This window comes from Clytia hemisphaerica, unplaced genomic scaffold (assembly GCF_902728285.1).
Source record: "Clytia hemisphaerica strain Z4C2 unplaced genomic scaffold, Clytia hemisphaerica genome assembly, whole genome shotgun sequence".
Taxonomy (NCBI): Eukaryota; Metazoa; Cnidaria; class Hydrozoa; order Leptothecata; family Clytiidae; genus Clytia; species Clytia hemisphaerica.
The window spans coordinates 2,136,835-2,153,613 of NW_027104297.1; the positions used below are offsets into that span (position 1 = coordinate 2,136,835).

The 16,779-nt window shown below is 38.0% G+C and overlaps 2 protein-coding genes across 6 annotated transcripts in view; both read right to left on the reverse strand.

The window, feature by feature from the left end:
• Positions 1–190: 190 nt before the first annotated feature.
• Positions 191–11,084, reverse strand: LOC136817379 (uncharacterized). The gene is made up of 8 exons (XM_067073718.1): positions 10,980–11,084; positions 10,589–10,818; positions 9,820–9,983; positions 8,491–8,919; positions 6,980–7,240; positions 4,135–6,303; positions 820–1,271; positions 191–561 (listed from the first exon to the last, which is right to left on the reverse strand). Exons 1-8 carry the CDS (start codon positions 11,055–11,057, stop codon positions 295–297), a joined length of 4,050 nt encoding a protein of 1,349 aa, XP_066929819.1. The 5' UTR covers positions 11,058–11,084; the 3' UTR covers positions 191–294.
• A 1,160-nt stretch (positions 11,085–12,244) lies between these two features.
• Positions 12,245–16,779, reverse strand: part of LOC136817385 (transient receptor potential cation channel subfamily A member 1 homolog) — a 56,673-nt gene continuing 52,138 nt past the window's right edge. For all 5 annotated transcript variants that reach the window (XM_067073729.1, XM_067073727.1, XM_067073726.1 and 2 more), the window contains exons 16-19: positions 16,184–16,357; positions 14,566–14,634; positions 14,051–14,215; positions 12,245–12,984 (exon numbers count right to left, since the gene is read on the reverse strand). In XM_067073729.1, coding sequence (XP_066929830.1) covers positions 12,805–12,984; positions 14,051–14,215; positions 14,566–14,634; positions 16,184–16,357 — 588 coding nt within the window. In that variant the 3' untranslated portion in view covers positions 12,245–12,804. The remainder of the gene's footprint in view (positions 12,985–14,050; positions 14,216–14,565; positions 14,635–16,183; positions 16,358–16,779) is intronic.

Consider the following 16,779-nt stretch of genomic DNA (forward strand, 5'->3'; position numbering starts at 1 on the left):
CTGCAAACCTATACTTATTTTCCCACATTTACGATATGTGTGACGGACGATAACATCGTTCTAACTTAAGACGTGGTATGTGATAAAGCTGTTTTTTTGTGAAAAAAATTTCTTTATCAAAGTTAGGCTGATGCGTATCGTCTAAAATATTTCTGTCCCAAATTACCCCCGTCTTTTTTTTTTCTTTTTTGATTATGCGTCATAGCAATCAAAGTAATTAACAGCTATTATTGCTGCACTTAATTGATAATTCAATACTGTCTTTCATACTGTACGTTGTAATGTGGTTAAGATTCACAAACATTTTAAAGGTCCCGATTTCTTTTTGTAGGTACCCGGACGACATGGAACGCAACCGTATACATCTTGGCCTGGCTCCATACCCGGTGGGCAATTCTCACAAAAATATCCACCGATTCTTGGCGTACCAGACGGACACGGTTTGCATGGATTTTCAGCCGCAGCCTTCACCTCTACCTTGATGTCGTAATACTGATTTTGTGGGCAGCAACTTGGTCCGTTCGCTAGCCTGTCCCTCTTTCGCCTCTTACTTCCTCTCAGCTAAAATAAAATAAACCTCTTTAAAAGTTGTCCTTAACTCAAATTACTAAGATTTGAAAATCCCTCTTTCAGGACTTGGTGAGAGCGTTTAAGTCAGTCGGGGTGACGTGAAGGGGATTAATGGGATATTTTTTATGAATATGTATGAGTAAAAACTTTCGGCCAACACTCCCAATTGGTAGTAGTGGTAAAAATGTAACTGAAAGAAAAGGTTAAACTTCCTATAATAGAGTTTGTTTTTTGAATGAATAAAACTACCTTTCCTAGATGATCTCGCTTGCTACTTGACCAAATCTCTATTCGTGCGTAAAGGTGGAACGATGATGCAGAAAATACTTTGGGTAATTCGTATTTGCTTCGAACAGAGATCTTCCATGTTGATTCAGTAGTCGGGTAGAAAGGCCCTGGTAACACTCCTTCCTGTGAAACACACACAGAGTATTCTTTATCACCAGGGCAAGTGTGGTACGGACGAAATCTCTGACTTTCTTTACAAAAGAGTGGATTTATGTTATCTTGATACTTAAAACTGAAGATTGTTGAATCATCGAATGTATACTCTTTCCCATTGACAGTGTTTTTCAGCATTTCGATTTTGGATTCAACTTGAAATGGTGCTTTGTAGCCAGAGCCTTTCGGATGTTGCGGTGGTAGAAAGATTTCAAAGCGTTTAATGAAGAAAGGTCCTTGGTCACCCTTCTCAATCCAACCTAATGAATGGAAAGTATCAGCATTTGTTATTATTACCAATCCGACACTTTTAAACTGCTCCTTATAGCTCGTAGAACCTTAGCCCGGGGGACACTTATAACTTTTCGATAGACTGGATGGCCCTGATATGAGGCCCAGTGTAATTAGACAAGCTCTATTTTTTGGCTTTGCTTTGGGTGGTAGCAGATCCATGCCACTAGATCTAGTCCATTTTCGGAGAAAAACACACAGAAAACCATGACCAATAGACCGATTCTTTTTCAAATTTTGGAGGTATTTACATGTTTTTATTATAGTTTCATAAATTTTGATGGCGTTTTATAATATATTTCATTGTTTTGTTGTTTTCTTATAATTTTTGAAAACGAATATGAAAAAATTCAAGATGGTGAAATCCTCTAGTCTACTTCCCTAGCGCTATTAAAATCATCAGGAAGCAAAGTTCAGTCAGAAGTAGACTCTAGTCTAGTAGAACCTTTAAGAGGCCCCCCCAGCGGACCCTAAATTCACGCATTCACGCAAAAAAATTTCGCAATTCACGCATTCACGCAAGTTTTTCTCGAAATTCACGCAAACCCGATTTTTTGTGAAATCGGGGAAATTTTCGGAAAAATCGGGGAAATTGTCAAACATTTCTACACATTTGGGTGAAAAGCCAGTTTGCAGAGTCTGAATTATCAGAGAAGTCGTTTGTTTTTGTTAAGTAGTCGAGAGTGGGGCAGACGTTAGACATTGCAATCTACTATAAATGGTAGAAGGCCCTCGTATACGAGGCGCCCCAGCGGAACCAAAATGGCAAGGCTGCTACACTCGAGATTTTTCGACCGGATCTGGTCATGCACTTGAGAAAAACTTAACTCAGTAGTGATTTTTTCCTGTACACCTAACTATAAGCACATTAGCTTAAAGCGCTACGTAAGTTTTTAACTTTAATCACATGCCATCACGCAAAATATTTTATTCTTCTAACATGTCACTGTCGTTTAGAAAAGGTGAAACTTCTCCAGTTAAGGTAACGCGATAGTAAGTGAAAAAATATGCGCCGCAGGCGAATTTTTGTACAAAAAATATCTTAACCCAATTCAACCTACGCTTTTAGGGGCGGTTCGGAACTAGGGGGGGGGGGGCTTTTCCTGTACCACCCCTTAACTTTTTATCTAGTGGGTCTTTTTCGATGAAATTTGGCACACAAGATCCTTGTGACGTAAGGTAACTTTTTACAAAAAAAAATTTTGATGACGTCACTCATCATGCCCAAAGTGAGCAAAAAACGAAAATTTCCTTTGTTCTTATAAATAGCTATTGTTTTCTAACAAAGGCTTTAGAAAAAAGTTGCCTGAGTTTAAAATGCTTATTTTATCCTAAATATTAGATAAATTACGGTTTAAACGATATATTTGACAATGAAAATAAATTTGTATTGGAAAAGTGTCAATTTTTGTGGCACCTTACTGTCAGAAATGTCATCATGCTCAAGGTGTGAAAATATTTAGGTGTCAAATTTTTTTTTATTTTGAAGCTAAATAAAAGTTAGGAATTTACAGAAAATTTCACGGCAAAAGCTCTATTATTTCAGGAGCTATTAGCAATAGTTTGACCTCCGAACAGAAAGAGCCCCCCCCCCTAGTCCGAATAGGGTTAATCATTATCATAAATAGGTCAAAGAAACTCCAGGGTGACACCATAATGCTTAGCTAAGGGGTAAGGAGGCGCAACCATGGTTTGCGCAGAGAGGAAATTTTTTGCATTTCTGTCACCTCGCGGTTGGCTAAAAATGCTATCTTTAACACCATTGAAAAAGAATGTAGTCTAAATTCGTTAAGAGGCGAGGTACGATCGCTTGATAGTTTGCAGAATGAGGTAAAAGGATGAACATTTGTTGCGAGCGAAGCGAGCAAACAAAAATTTTAAAAAGAATAGTTTTAATCAGGGCTCGCGTCTTGATTTCCTAACGTGGAGGGGCCGAAAACATAGTGACTAAGGGAGGCGCAACCATGGTTTGCGCCGACAGGGGAAAATTTCTATTTTCACACTCTGATGTGCTTAAATACGACTCCATTTCAGACTGATTTTGCCAAGAAATGAGGTTCTCAAAAGTCTGCATCATGGGTATTAAATATTTCTTTGAATTAAAAATTTGTGGTGAGGCCTGACTAAACTATACATGTTTTTTTTTTTTATAAGCAAGTGTCTGCCCCTACATCAGGCTCGCATCATGCTTAACATTCTATTGTTCTCAAACAATAGAGCCATTGTTTAGTGACCAAAAACTGAGCCTGCATATGCTTATAAACGTTATGCTTATAAAAGAAAAAATATGTACTTGCACTCGACTTTTGGCGAGTGCTGCACTCAAAATCTCGAACAAACGTGCCACGTTCTGCAAACTGGGTGAAAAGGGAAATTCCCCGAGTTCACGTAAAAAACAGGGTAGATTCACGCATTCACGCAATAGAAAATGGATTTTCACGTTCACGCAAGTTTTTTTAATTCACGCATTCACGCAATTTTTTTTCAATTTTCACGCATTCACGCGACCAAAAAAGCCCATTCACGCATTCACGCAAACCGCTGGGGGGGCCCCCTTTAACAATGGCAACATTCAAACATTTGAAACCAAGTATCAGAACCTTTATCTGCTTTAAAGTTTTAACTAGGAGGCCCTAAGAGAGCGAATGGGTCATTCTTAAATAGCCCGCACTACCCATATATCGGGTAAGAAAAAAGTCTTGATGTGGGATGCCTTTGAAATTAGGTGACATCTTCAGTAATTCCAAGAATATTCAGCCTTGATAGCAACTGGTTTTTCATAGGAACATTTCAAAATGAAATATTTAATTTCGATTTAAGTTACAAACTTACCATTTTCTGCCATCCAACCTTCTCCAGGAATTTGGAATAAGATTTCACCAGAGGTTTTCCATTCACTGTTTTTTTTCTTCTGTAGTAGTTCGTTGATGTCGATTGTTCCATTGATTTGATTTGGAAACATCGAAGCGCTGACTGGTATCAACACTTTGCGCTGATCTGGATTGATTGTCTTGTCTCGGACCTCATATCCCATTAATAAATCCAAATCACTTTCTCTATCAGGGTTTATTTTCAAATTGGTGCAGAAGTTTTGCTCCTGGCCTTCATTTAGATATGTGATTTTATTGCAGGCTTCATCGATCAAATCTCTTTTCTGTATCTTGGTTAGGATTATGGAAAGCACTTGACTAAGCTGAACATGCAGATGGTGTTTTAAATCTCCCTTCAAGATCTCAGACAATTGGTGAGCACTGGATTGTTGAAGTTTCAGTTCAGCCAGATTAACCAAAGCATCGGACATTGCAACACCATTTCCGTTGATTGATTCCATCACCTTGATAACTGCGCCGATACTTTTCTTTGACTCAGCACAAAGCCCTTGTTCCGATTCAGAATGAACAGCACTCGCTGCGTAGCTTGATGTTGATCCAGTGATGATATCACAGAGTCCTCCGACTATGTTATCTAGTATAATACTGAGTTCATTAAGATCAATGGCGCTGATTGGTCGCCCCATGGTGCTAAACTCGTTCAAAAAATATGAAGCTGAAGTTTCGTCGTAATTCTCTTTGTTTGCTTTAATGTTAAAAAGAAATACACGAGCTCGATCAAGTTTCTGGTTTTTACTGACCCAATTCTTTTCGAATTTTGTCAAAATCTTTGTTAGTTTTTCCATTTCACCGGAGAAGTAACGTATGCGTTTCGAATCTGCCTTAATTTGAGAAATTTTATTGGCGCTTTGTTTTGCTTTCGAAAACAGGTCAAGAGAAGCCTTTGTTGCCGAGATCGCTATGCTAGCTTTGCTATCTCCGGAAAACACATCGACAAAACTGAAAAGCGATGAAACTATAGAAAGTACAGTATCGATCGCTGATTCAGCAAGTTCCTTTTCATTGACTTCTTTAGCCATTTTCTTTAACTCATCCAATTGTACTTCAAGGGTGTTGACTTTACTTTCGAAAAGTATTTTAAGCGTGACTTCCCACGGCAATAAACGCTTGTTTAATTTTAGTTCAATTTTGTTTCTCTGGAAGGAGCTCAAATTCTGAAAATGTCCTTGCAGAGAAATTTGATATTTTGTTGTTCGAACAGCTAGTTCGTTGATTTGTTTTCTCAAATCGGAAAATCGTTCCTTTGATCTTTTATCAAGCAACATGACACTTGAAGCATAATTTGTCTTTAAAGGAATCACTAATTTCTTTTGCCTTGGCTTTAACAAATTCCCCAAGCGTTCTAGTGTAGACTTTGTAGCACAATATTCATTGATGCCCTTCCCTGTGGAATCTTTTGTACAATTCCAATGACCGTATTTAGATTCTAACCTTGACAAAGCCTTGATTACTGAATCATACTGTGTTTTACGGTGCCCTGTACTTGTATCAACTATTTTGATTATTTCAATTAAATCTGTGGATTTAGATGTGAGACATTCGACTTCGATATGGTAAAAAGGTTTTAGAGGGCACTTTGTCGAGAATTGATAAGCACATCTTCGAAGGTCGTGTTCAGTGACTTTACATCTGACGTCACTTATCAAGCATTTTGTTAATGTTCCTTTAACAGATATCTCCTTGTGTCTACCGTATGGGACGCCGTATTTTTGCATACAGAGCACATTTGTTTCTTTAGAAGTCCAAGGCTTTTGTCTGGTACTGATGACGAATTCATCCATCGCTTTGAGTTTACATCCATTACATTCCAAATCAAAAGCATATTTTTTGAGACACGCCACACCGGCTACGTTGGCGCAATTTTTCGAGAATCCAGATCGACAGGCAGAAAGACGGATATCTTGTTTGTTGCATTGGATATCAGATAAAACATGACCAACAGTGGTCACATCTATTAGGTCGTTTGCATTGAAAGGAACACCCACATGATCAAAATCTTTCACTTTATTGCAAATGACTTGAGCTTCGTTCCTTGTCATTGCTTTGTTGTAACAAATTGGTTTCCCAGTGATGAAAGCTGCACCATAAACACCACTTGATCGTCTTGTCACTATAATAAGTGAAAGGAAAGTGCAATTATAACCAATAAAAAATACGGGTTCAAGCAAAAAGAAATAGGATGGGTGAAGATAAACGGACCACTTTTTAGATACTCTTTTCACCTTCTTTTAAGTCCAATGTAGGTGCTGACAATTCACAGGCCAGTAACGACAGAACGTGTCTTGTGGTTGTTTAAAGGAAGCCCGGGAGGTGTACTTAGGAAAAATGGTATCTGGGTATGTACGAGCCACATCCATGGCGTTCTAAATCTTTAGGACGCCATGGCCACATCCCTTTTTCACACCCTCGAAAGAGTCTTAAAGAGGGCCTTAAAGGGGTTTAAAAACCATTAAAACGCCAAAATTACCAAAATCAAAAATCGACTCCCTCAAACCAAAGTGTCATGAATTCTTGTTGAAATTTGAAGATTTTGGGTTGATTATCTTTCTAAGGGTGGCAAAGACGTCAATAAATGAACAAAATATTCTCAGTGCCACTAAGGGTCGATTTTCGAAGTTTTGCTCGAACATACCCGTCATCTTGCAAACTTAGCCCCGGCCCCCGGGCCCCGGGAAAAAAAGTAAAACCTCATTCGTGCTCACGATACACTGTAAATCTGAAATTGAACACCAGGGTAGCATCCACGGTCTAGCTAACAAATATTAACAAGATTGAAGAGTACTGACCTTGTTTCACTTTTTCAGAATATAACCAATGATCTTTATCTACATAACAGGGTTGACCGTAATATTTTGAAACAGTTGTAGATGTCTCTTTTGATAATTGACATAAAAGGGTTCGTTTGTTATATTCAAATGAATTGCAATACGTTTGCGCTTCACATTGAAGTTGACATGCCTGGATTGTTGGAATGTTTTTAATTTTTCGGCTATTATGACTTTGAATGCAAGCCAATTTTGGAAGGGTCCACTCTTTGTTGATTACGTCTGAATAAAAAGAAGAGTTAGATGTTGGGTTGAAATATTCGATTCATTGGATGGGTCTATAAAATACACACTACCTTCTGGTGGCAAAAGATTGTTCCTGTCTTTCATAAACGAACACGTCACACAAGGGAGAATAAGTTGAAGGTGGATTTATTTTGTACAATTTCACAAGGTTTATTGAGCGAGTGCACCATTATGAATACATCCTCGTTGTTTGCTTTAATTCTACCCCGTGGTGACGAGGAAGCTGATGGTTGGTCTCCTTTAGAGGATGTCCAATCACGCTCCTGTATTGAGCAGTCTAGAAGTCATCTCGTTAGAACCCTTCAACTCTATGATGGTATAGCTAGCGATACACTGTACATAGATTTTGAATAAAGCACGTTAATTCGGAGTGAAGCACTTGGGAACAAGGCCAGTGTATTTTCACCTCATTCACGATGTACAGGGTGTCCCGAAAAAAAGTATCTAGTCGCACCTTGTCGTACCACTTCTACAGGGTGTCCGGAAAAAAAGTATTGAGTTCGAACATGATTCTGAGTAGAAGGTTGTTGCGTGTGTTTAACAAAATGTAAGAAAATATACAGGGTGTCCCTAATTAAAGTATCGAGTTTGAACATGCGATTGAGTAGAAAAGTTTGTGTGTGTTATCGCTAAAATATAAGAACGTTCTCCATCACACAGGCTTATTACAAAAGGTAGTTACAACGTATAAATTAATCGTAATGACAAAGAAAAAAGAGGGAGAGCTTAAAATACAATTTTGTGAACACGCACATAAAACTTTCTACTCATAGTTGTGTTTCGACTCGATACTTTAATTAGGGACACCCTGTATAACAATAATTGTTTTTACGACAGTCATTATGATTAAAAAGAATAAACTTTCTTTACAATTTTCATGATGTTAAGTTATTGAGAATTGTTTTTTGTAAAAATTATTCTTAAAAATTAATATGACACAGAGAAACTTTGATAAACATTGCAAATTTAGTGAAACACACACAAGAACTTTCTTTCTATACAGGGTGTCCCGAAAAAAAGTATTGAGTCCCACCACTTCTATAGAAAAATAGTTCTTGTGTGTGTTTCACTAAATTTGTAAATGAGCATGAGCTTTTCTGGGAGAAGAGGCATTCACTTGTCAAGTGAGTCACAGCACTGGGAATCGAATCACAGTCGGCAGTTAATATTGATGCTCACTGAACTACTACCCCCTCCCAAAAAAACAAAGAAGTTTAAATACACACCATTTCTTAATTCTAATGTACTTGGTTTGAAGCAGATGGCAACATTGACAGCCTGTCCTTTTGACTTTATCAAACTGTACTTGCAATCTTTGAGTTTGCTTGCTGAGCTATCACACTTGAGATGAACCAACCAATCACCAAACGAGTTTTCACGAACACCGTATTTTGGTATATCATTGTGTCCAGTGCATCCGAGGGCTTTGAAAATCAAGTCTGCAGTTTTATCATTCAATCCTACCAAATTGTAAGAAGATGTGCGCTTGTCTATTTTGGGTGGAAATCCGTTCTGTTTTACCCAATCAGCCCTTTGTACGCTGTAAAATTCTCTGTCATCCATTCGCTCATTGTAAGGATCCCATACGATCCGATCCGATAAGTAATATCTAATTCGTATCAAACCAAGAACTAAATCATATCCATTACGCCATCCTGAAAAAGTAAATATAGGAAAATTAAACTTATAGAGGGACTGTAAAAATTACCTTAAATTTATCTTGTCAAAAGTTACGAGGGCTCAAATATTTTAATTATGTCATCATAAGCTTTTTTTGCCCAGGAAAAACTGTAAGCTTATATTTTCAATATAATTTGATTAAATTCGATGTTTTATATATGATGGATGCATTGATATATGATGACTGGCTTCTCCTTGCAGGGGATGTCCGGTTCTATATTGAGCGGTCTAAAAGTTGTCTCATTAGAACCGTCTTACGTTGATGTTTATACTGCCTGCTATTTTGTGAGACACTGACATGCAGTTTTCGGATCGAGTGCGTTAATCCGGCATGAACCACTAGGGAACACGGCTAACGCACTTTCACCCTATCCGTTATATATTTTGGAATCGATACCTAGCACAGTCAACGACAGGCTTCTTAAGTCTGTGTCCTCCCAAGTCCCCTCACATGGCATGGGTTGGCCCGGGCAAAGGTACTTTCACTTGCCAAGTGAATTACAGCACCAAATGGGAATCGAACCCTGACCTCCTGAACGGAAGTCAAGATTGATAACCACTTTACTACTGCGCCAATGTATATATGGAGTGAAATACACTAATTTTACTTTATAATCATATGAGAAATCTGGGCTGGGGGATCATTATGCTTAGCAAAATTTCATTTTCACCTTCAAATTATGCTTGGTCATATCCTTACATTTTTTCAAACCGTCTAATTTTGTGCGATTGTCATTTTCAAAATATTCCTTGCCTACAGCCAAATCTCATAGATACTATTTTTCGAGCTATGCTTAGCATTTTGCTTATTTTTTGCAAAATTTGAACGTCAATATGCTTAAAAACTTTATGCTTACGGAAACGATTTTACTTACCCCTCACATTATTTGAAACATCAGACCTGTGATCTTTGTACGTTGAGAATGCGCAATCTTTTTCATCTTCTCCATCGGGACAATTTGGTATGGTGTTGCATACATATGTCGGATCTCTCGAAGATGCATCATCACAATAATAGTATTTGCAGTTAGGTCTTTTCCTAAATAAAAAAATAACTAGTCGATGCCCGAAGGCGAACTAAATTTGCTGAATAAATCAACTGCAGGTTTGACTAAAAAATATAATTCATTTTTGTCTATTTAAAGGCCGTGATACCACTTGTGGCTAACTTAAATCTCGACTTTCTTACTCACTGGTAAGGTGTGTGCCACTTAGGGTTCAAAAACAAAGATAGACAGACAGACAGATGCCCTCCGATGCATCGGAATGGGTCCTACCCACGATGGAGTAGGAATCACAGCGCAGGCAGACATTGCAACCCTGCAGATGCGAGCTGCCGAGCCATGGTGTATACCTCGAAACTCGAACTACACGGGAGAACAGATGTCCTCGCAGGTGTAGCACCTCTTAAGTGTCTCAGCACACCACAATGTCTTGAATATCTACCCATACTTTTGTATCAGAGTTATGGTACCCAATTCCCCTCACATGGCATGGTTTGACCCGGGGGAAGGAGCATTCACTTGCCAAGTGAATCGTAGTGCCACAGTGGGTATCGAACTCGGGCCTCCTACACAGAAGTCAAGCACGATAACCACCATACCACTACGCCTCAAAAACAAAAAGCAGAACAAAATTGATTACCTCAACCAATTAACAATATGCGGTATCGGTTTGGAAAATCCACTATGCTCGTGCGACTCCTCCATTTCTTCCAAAGAACAAGCCCGTTCCTCCTGACAGCATTCCTCTCCTAAGTAGCTACTTCTTCGCACACGACCGCTTCGTGATGTCAAGAATTGTGCGGCACTTTTACGTGATAAGGTCACATCTTTTCTGTGTCTATCAAAATCTGGATTAATGTTCTGATGACACTAAAATTTTAAACATAATTTTATGACAACATTTTCCCCAGCTAAAGTCCCAATATTGTCAAGCGATAATCAAGTCTGAAAATAGAAAATGGTCTTTTAATCAAAATAGAATAAAATCAAAGCTTGTTCTAAATTCTGAAGCTTAAAAAATCAGTACTTACCGCAATTCTATTTGCAAACAGTATCAGTAAAAAGCCAATATGAAACGCCACCATTTCTCCACTAAAACCAGTTTCCATCAGGTCCTGATATTGCCGAATCACTATACTATTAAAACAGATATCTTCAGCAAATCTCTTCGAAATGATAAGCTTTCTCTTACATGATGTGCGTGTTTTGTTTACAGATAAACAGTCCAGTACTTTCATAAATAACAATATATGAAAAGCGATCCAAAAAGCTCCAAATTTGGTCCTGTTTTACTTTATTCTGTTCTCTAGCGAATTCATTTGAAGTTTTACCACTGGGCACAATTAAGTCATTCAGATTCAGCCAGGTCCACGCAGCGGGCCTGCTGCTTTTATTCCCCTAACCTACCACCCCCTCCTTTAGCCGCCGCCCACCCCGCCTTCCTACATCGAACGAGGAGACTCTAAGCAATTCACCGAGCTGTAAACGAGCTTCTAACTCCTTCTAGATCCGGAGATATAAGCCTTTAAAATTTTCTTAAAAGACTTAGAAAAAAGGACCGTGGCACTTAAAGGGTTAAACGATTTTCTTTTAGAGATTCTAAACATTTTTAACCAGCAATCTCGAGAGTTCAAATATTGAATTCTTGATCCTGATAAATTGATTTGAAGTTTGCCAGAGGGTACCTTTCCGTCAATCCATTCAGTTCAAATCACCGAGATAAAGAAGTCTGAAGTTAGTATGAACTGCATCCGCCTCATATAAAATGAAATTCTTAAGAATCAGTTAATGAACCTTTAGATTTAAAAATCAATTATTTACAAATTCTACAAATAGCATATGATAAGAGCAAATGAAACAATGTAAGTATTATTTACATTCTAATAAAACTTTATCCTTGGGAATGAGTCAAATCTAACCTGCATTTGACCTTAGATTCGTTAAGCATAAAGCCCTGAAGGGGCTAGACAAAAAAATCTTAAAATCTTTATTCTTTCCCAGGCAAGAAAAAACGAAACCTGAAGGCTTGCGCCACCTTTAGAATGAAGGATTGAATCTAACCCCTGGGCATAATAAATTATGAACCCCCCCCCCCCCGGACAAGCATCAGTTGACCCCTCGAAATTAAGAAATACCCCTAAACGGAGCAAATTTGCCCCAAAAACAAGACAAATTTTGCAGATTTTTCACTCCCCCCTGGACAATATCCAATATATCCTCCAAAACCCCCCCCCCCCCCCCCATGTAAAAATTTTCTGGAAGAGCTCAATAAATAATTAGGAAAGGACCAAAAAGATCAAGAAAGATAAAGATTTTACGATTATTTTTAATTACGTTGATTTGGACGACTTTCGTGTCGTCAGGTTGAGATCAAAAATAAAACAATATATAGCGTAAAAGTTAAAAAATTCCACAAGAAATTCCATGCAGAAAAAATTATAGAAATATGCCCTTTCGTCACAAAATGTGGTATCTCTTGGCTAGTCACGCCTCTGATAAGCGTACATACAATCTCCCAGTCAATTGTTCAATGTGGTACAACGAGACAAATTTTGTCGACTATTTTGTCGCTCAATGCAAATCTAAAATGCGAATTTTCATCATACTGAAAAGAATTGTCTACCTACCAATCAGAAATTAATCGAAGATTTTTTTATCGTCTTGATTTTTCAGCAATGTGTTCTTCTAAGTATTGCCATCCAAGTCTCCTCCACGACCTAAAGATATTTGGCACTTGGCTGCTAAAACTCCAGTTCAATGTAATATGCTTCTTATAGGAGGGGGATATCATTTAACTATTTGAAAATGGGATCTCGGGAATCTATATTGACCAATCAGGAGAGATTCTGGCAATCATTACCAGTCCCAAATTTGTTCATCATCATCATTATCATTAACATTCGAATGTTTTAATAATCGTTCCAACATTTGTTCGATATTTCGAATCTGTTTCTTAGTGTCTTTCGATTCTTTTTGTAAGCTATCCACTGAATCTCTTATGGAACCCGTATGCTCTGCAACTATCTCTTGAATACTCTGAAAAGAAAAATTGCAAAAGTTTTAAAGTTTGTTTATTTAAAATCGCCACCACGACCGAATCAGGTGAAAGCATGGCGTTCAAGGTCTAACAAACGCGAATTTTTTATATGCACCGTTACAATGTCTTCACGAACCCCACCGTTTGATTGGTGGGTAGATTCATTTTTACGTCGCTTACAACCAATCAGCTGTTAGGTCTATGACTTTGTAAAAACTAGCCTTTAGATTTTGCTACCTTTCTGTGGCAACAAAAATGAATAATTACAATACAATACGTCTCCAATCTTTGTATCTACAAATCAATGTCGTTGCCGATTTACAAGACAGCCCTATCATAGTGACCGGGTGAGAATTTTGTAGCCAGTGAGGAGAAGTTGGAAAGCCAGCTGGCACACAACGTTGTTTTAACGTTCAAATAACGTTATTTTGGCGTTATGAATGTCACATGGACGTTGTTTTGACGTTGTGTGCCGTTTGGAAAGCCAGATAACAATGGGAATAAGGGATTTGAAGATGGAAGATTCTATCACTACAAGGAATCGTCAAAATCTCCAAGTGAAGCGAATATTACAGATATATTATATAAAGCACTAGATAGAGCTACTCTACCTTTTCTAAGCCATGACAAGTGAAGCTGAAGAGTAATCTTAGGTTCCAAATAAACACTAAAAACCTGAAAGTTGTGACGTCCTTTATTAAAGATGGAGCATGAGTCTACTTTAGCAATAGACGGGATGGGATGGCTCGATCTAGTGTTTTATATAAGATATCTGCAGCGAAAGCTCGTTGCAGCTCTCCAGTAAGGATGAAATTTTCTGTTGGTAGTTTTTGTCACCAGGGAGAGGTTGCTTTTGCTGTTTTTCAGCTCTCTGACACGAGGTTGGCACAATTACTTGCATCACTGTAGACCCCTTATCTTTTTTGTCTGAATATCCTTTGTTAATTAACCATACGACATCCCCCTTCTTGAAAGATTGCACACTCTTGGTTTAAATATCTTTCGTTCTTGGTAGTCGAGACGGAAGTTATCAATTTAAATTACACTGAATAAAAGCAACTTTACCTTGGTTGGATTCAGTGCTTCATTTATCTCATCCATTTTAGTGATATGAGAGATCAAAGAAATCCATCGGAAATCGCGATTCGGATAAACTATTTTGTCTTTGATGACGTATCGTTTACGGAAAGTCTTCGGTAAAGATTTCTCAACGTCCAACACAAGATGCACCTAACGAAAAGGAATCAATGAGAAAGGTAAGTTACAAACGTTCTAAATCTTATGCTAACACCAAAATTTACATGGAATGTATGAGTTCCCAAGGAGCACCGACGGCCAAATGAATTATATTGACGTAGGCAAACATGTTGCCCTGGTAATGTTCTTAGATTTGATCAGACAGTTGTTTTACCATACTACAATCATCAAATGCAGAGCGTGTTTTTCATAATCTTACTTATTGTAAAATTTGTATTCTTTCTTTTTCTGAAGCACAATTTTTCTTATTCAGAATTAGCAGAACTCCACTACTACTCTACTTCGAGTTGACGCTGATCTCATTTTACTAAAAGGCAACACACCTGCATAGCAACTCGGTTGAGGACAGCCATGTCTAAGACACCTTTGATGTCATCAACGGCCAAACCAACCTGAAGAAGACGAAGAAAAACTTTCATCAGGGATACAATTTAGGAAACAGTACACTCAGGTTTTAGTAGCACAAGGGAGAGTTCAGTTAAAGCTAGATATCTGAGATATTTCTTTTAAACCTTTTGTTTATAATTAATTGTATACTCATGTCAATAGCGGGAAATCTAGTGTGGGAAATCAAGGCTAGGACAAAATTTTTCAATTTTTCAAATTTTCACCATCATCATCATCATCCTTCGATCTAGGTTTTTAAAGACCTAGGTCGGAAACATACAATAACCCTCCCTCCACAGCTCACGGTCGACCATCACTGTATCCAGTTCTCCTAACTCAAGCCCTGTTGTTCTTTTTAAAATGTCTAAATAGGTATGTTTTCGTAGACGCTTTGGACCAGCAGGGCACCAGAGTAATAGATCAGATATGACTTCCTGTTTCGAGCAGAAACAGTGTCCAGAGAAGGTAAGCATTCTGCTGGTCAGGACAGTTGAAATTCTCGGAAGTCCGTAATAAATTTCTTGTAGAGTTGGATGGTTTCGCCAGTCCAGGTTTTGTACCCATTTTAAAAGGTTAGTATAACAGCCGTCCAGACTTTTTAGCATAGCTTTTGTCATTGTCCAAGTTTCGGAGCCGTAAAGAAGAATTGGCTCGACGAGAGCTTAAAAGCTGTAAAACCATGTGTTTACAGGTGAGAATACTGATGCTTGTGTGTTTGTGTTTCAAATTCAAATCAATGTTTTTCCTTTTCTATCCAACCAACTTGTTTCTTGCAAATTTTGAAAACTGAGCTCTAGATTGCTTAAAAATACACTCAGAACATGCACATAAAAGACAATTATGACAAATTAAAAAAGAAAAACTTTGCATTTTGCAAAATAACCATTTTTTTTTAAATTATTTGGGGGGGGGGGGCATAGCCCCGTGCCGACTACTCTCGGGTACGTAATAGCCGTCCCCCCTGCTAATAAATTTCTCGAAAGTTTTCCACCCAGGTCATTCTTGTTCCAACCCCCCCTTATTAATTTTTGGGAAAATGTTTTTGAAAGTTCCATTTTTTGTCCTAATTCTGCTGTATTAGCCTCCTTTTCAAAAATTTTCCACCCAGGACATTTTTATTCCACCCATGTGGTTTTCATTCTTATTCCAACCCCCCCCCAGCTTATTAAGTTTTGAGAGTTTTTCCAATCCCCCCGCTTATTCCAATCCCCCCGGCAATTAAGTACCCGAGAGTAATAGACTTCTTTATAGTTTTAACCTCCCAAACACTTCACTCCACATAACAAGTTTATAACAACTGTTTTTTATTGGTTGTTCAATATCCATACAGAGGGAAGGCAAACCTTTTCAAGCCAAAATACATTCTTCTCCGATTACCCCCGAAGATGTTCGTTCATCCCATCCCCGTATGAATATAATATGGAATGGCACATTGCTTCTATGAGAATTATCAAAAGTTAAAGATAAAAATGAACAATATAAATTGGATTAGGGGTGGTGTGGACAATTCTTAGGGATATTTCTTAAGAAAGTAAATTTGTTCAGTATTCTCACCATAAGGTTCATCAGCAAGATGGTCATAATGATAACAAAGAAAAAGAAAAGGATCCATGTGGCGGTGGGCGGTTTGTATCCCGCCTCAGAGAAAATGTTGTCGTAATCGAATTCACCAATCATCATCACGATCGTCTTCAAGAATGAACGCCCTGTGTTGCTAAACGTCAAAAACTGAAACGAAAAAAAGAAAACTGAAAAATAACGTCGAATCACAAAAGCTAGATTGAAATTCACGACAAATGATGTAAGGCGGAATGAACAGCCCATCAAGGAGATCCAACACTTTTATAAGTTACTGATTCAAATCTCCGAACCAAGTTTCGGCAAACTCACCGCGTCATAGATTCGAGTCTTTTAGACCATAGTTTCGGAAATAGCCAACGAAAAAAATTGTCATATTGTACGCTGTAAATGTAACAAAATTTCCCTCTAACATTCTACGTTGATGACTAGTACCGAGCAAATCAATCGACATAATTTGGGTGTAGACCCTGTAAAAAATCGTTGTTATAACGTGTTACATAAAGAACTGGAGGTCATCAGTCAAAGGCACTTTGTTGGCACTTGATAAGCTGAAGGTTTGTTTTATCGCT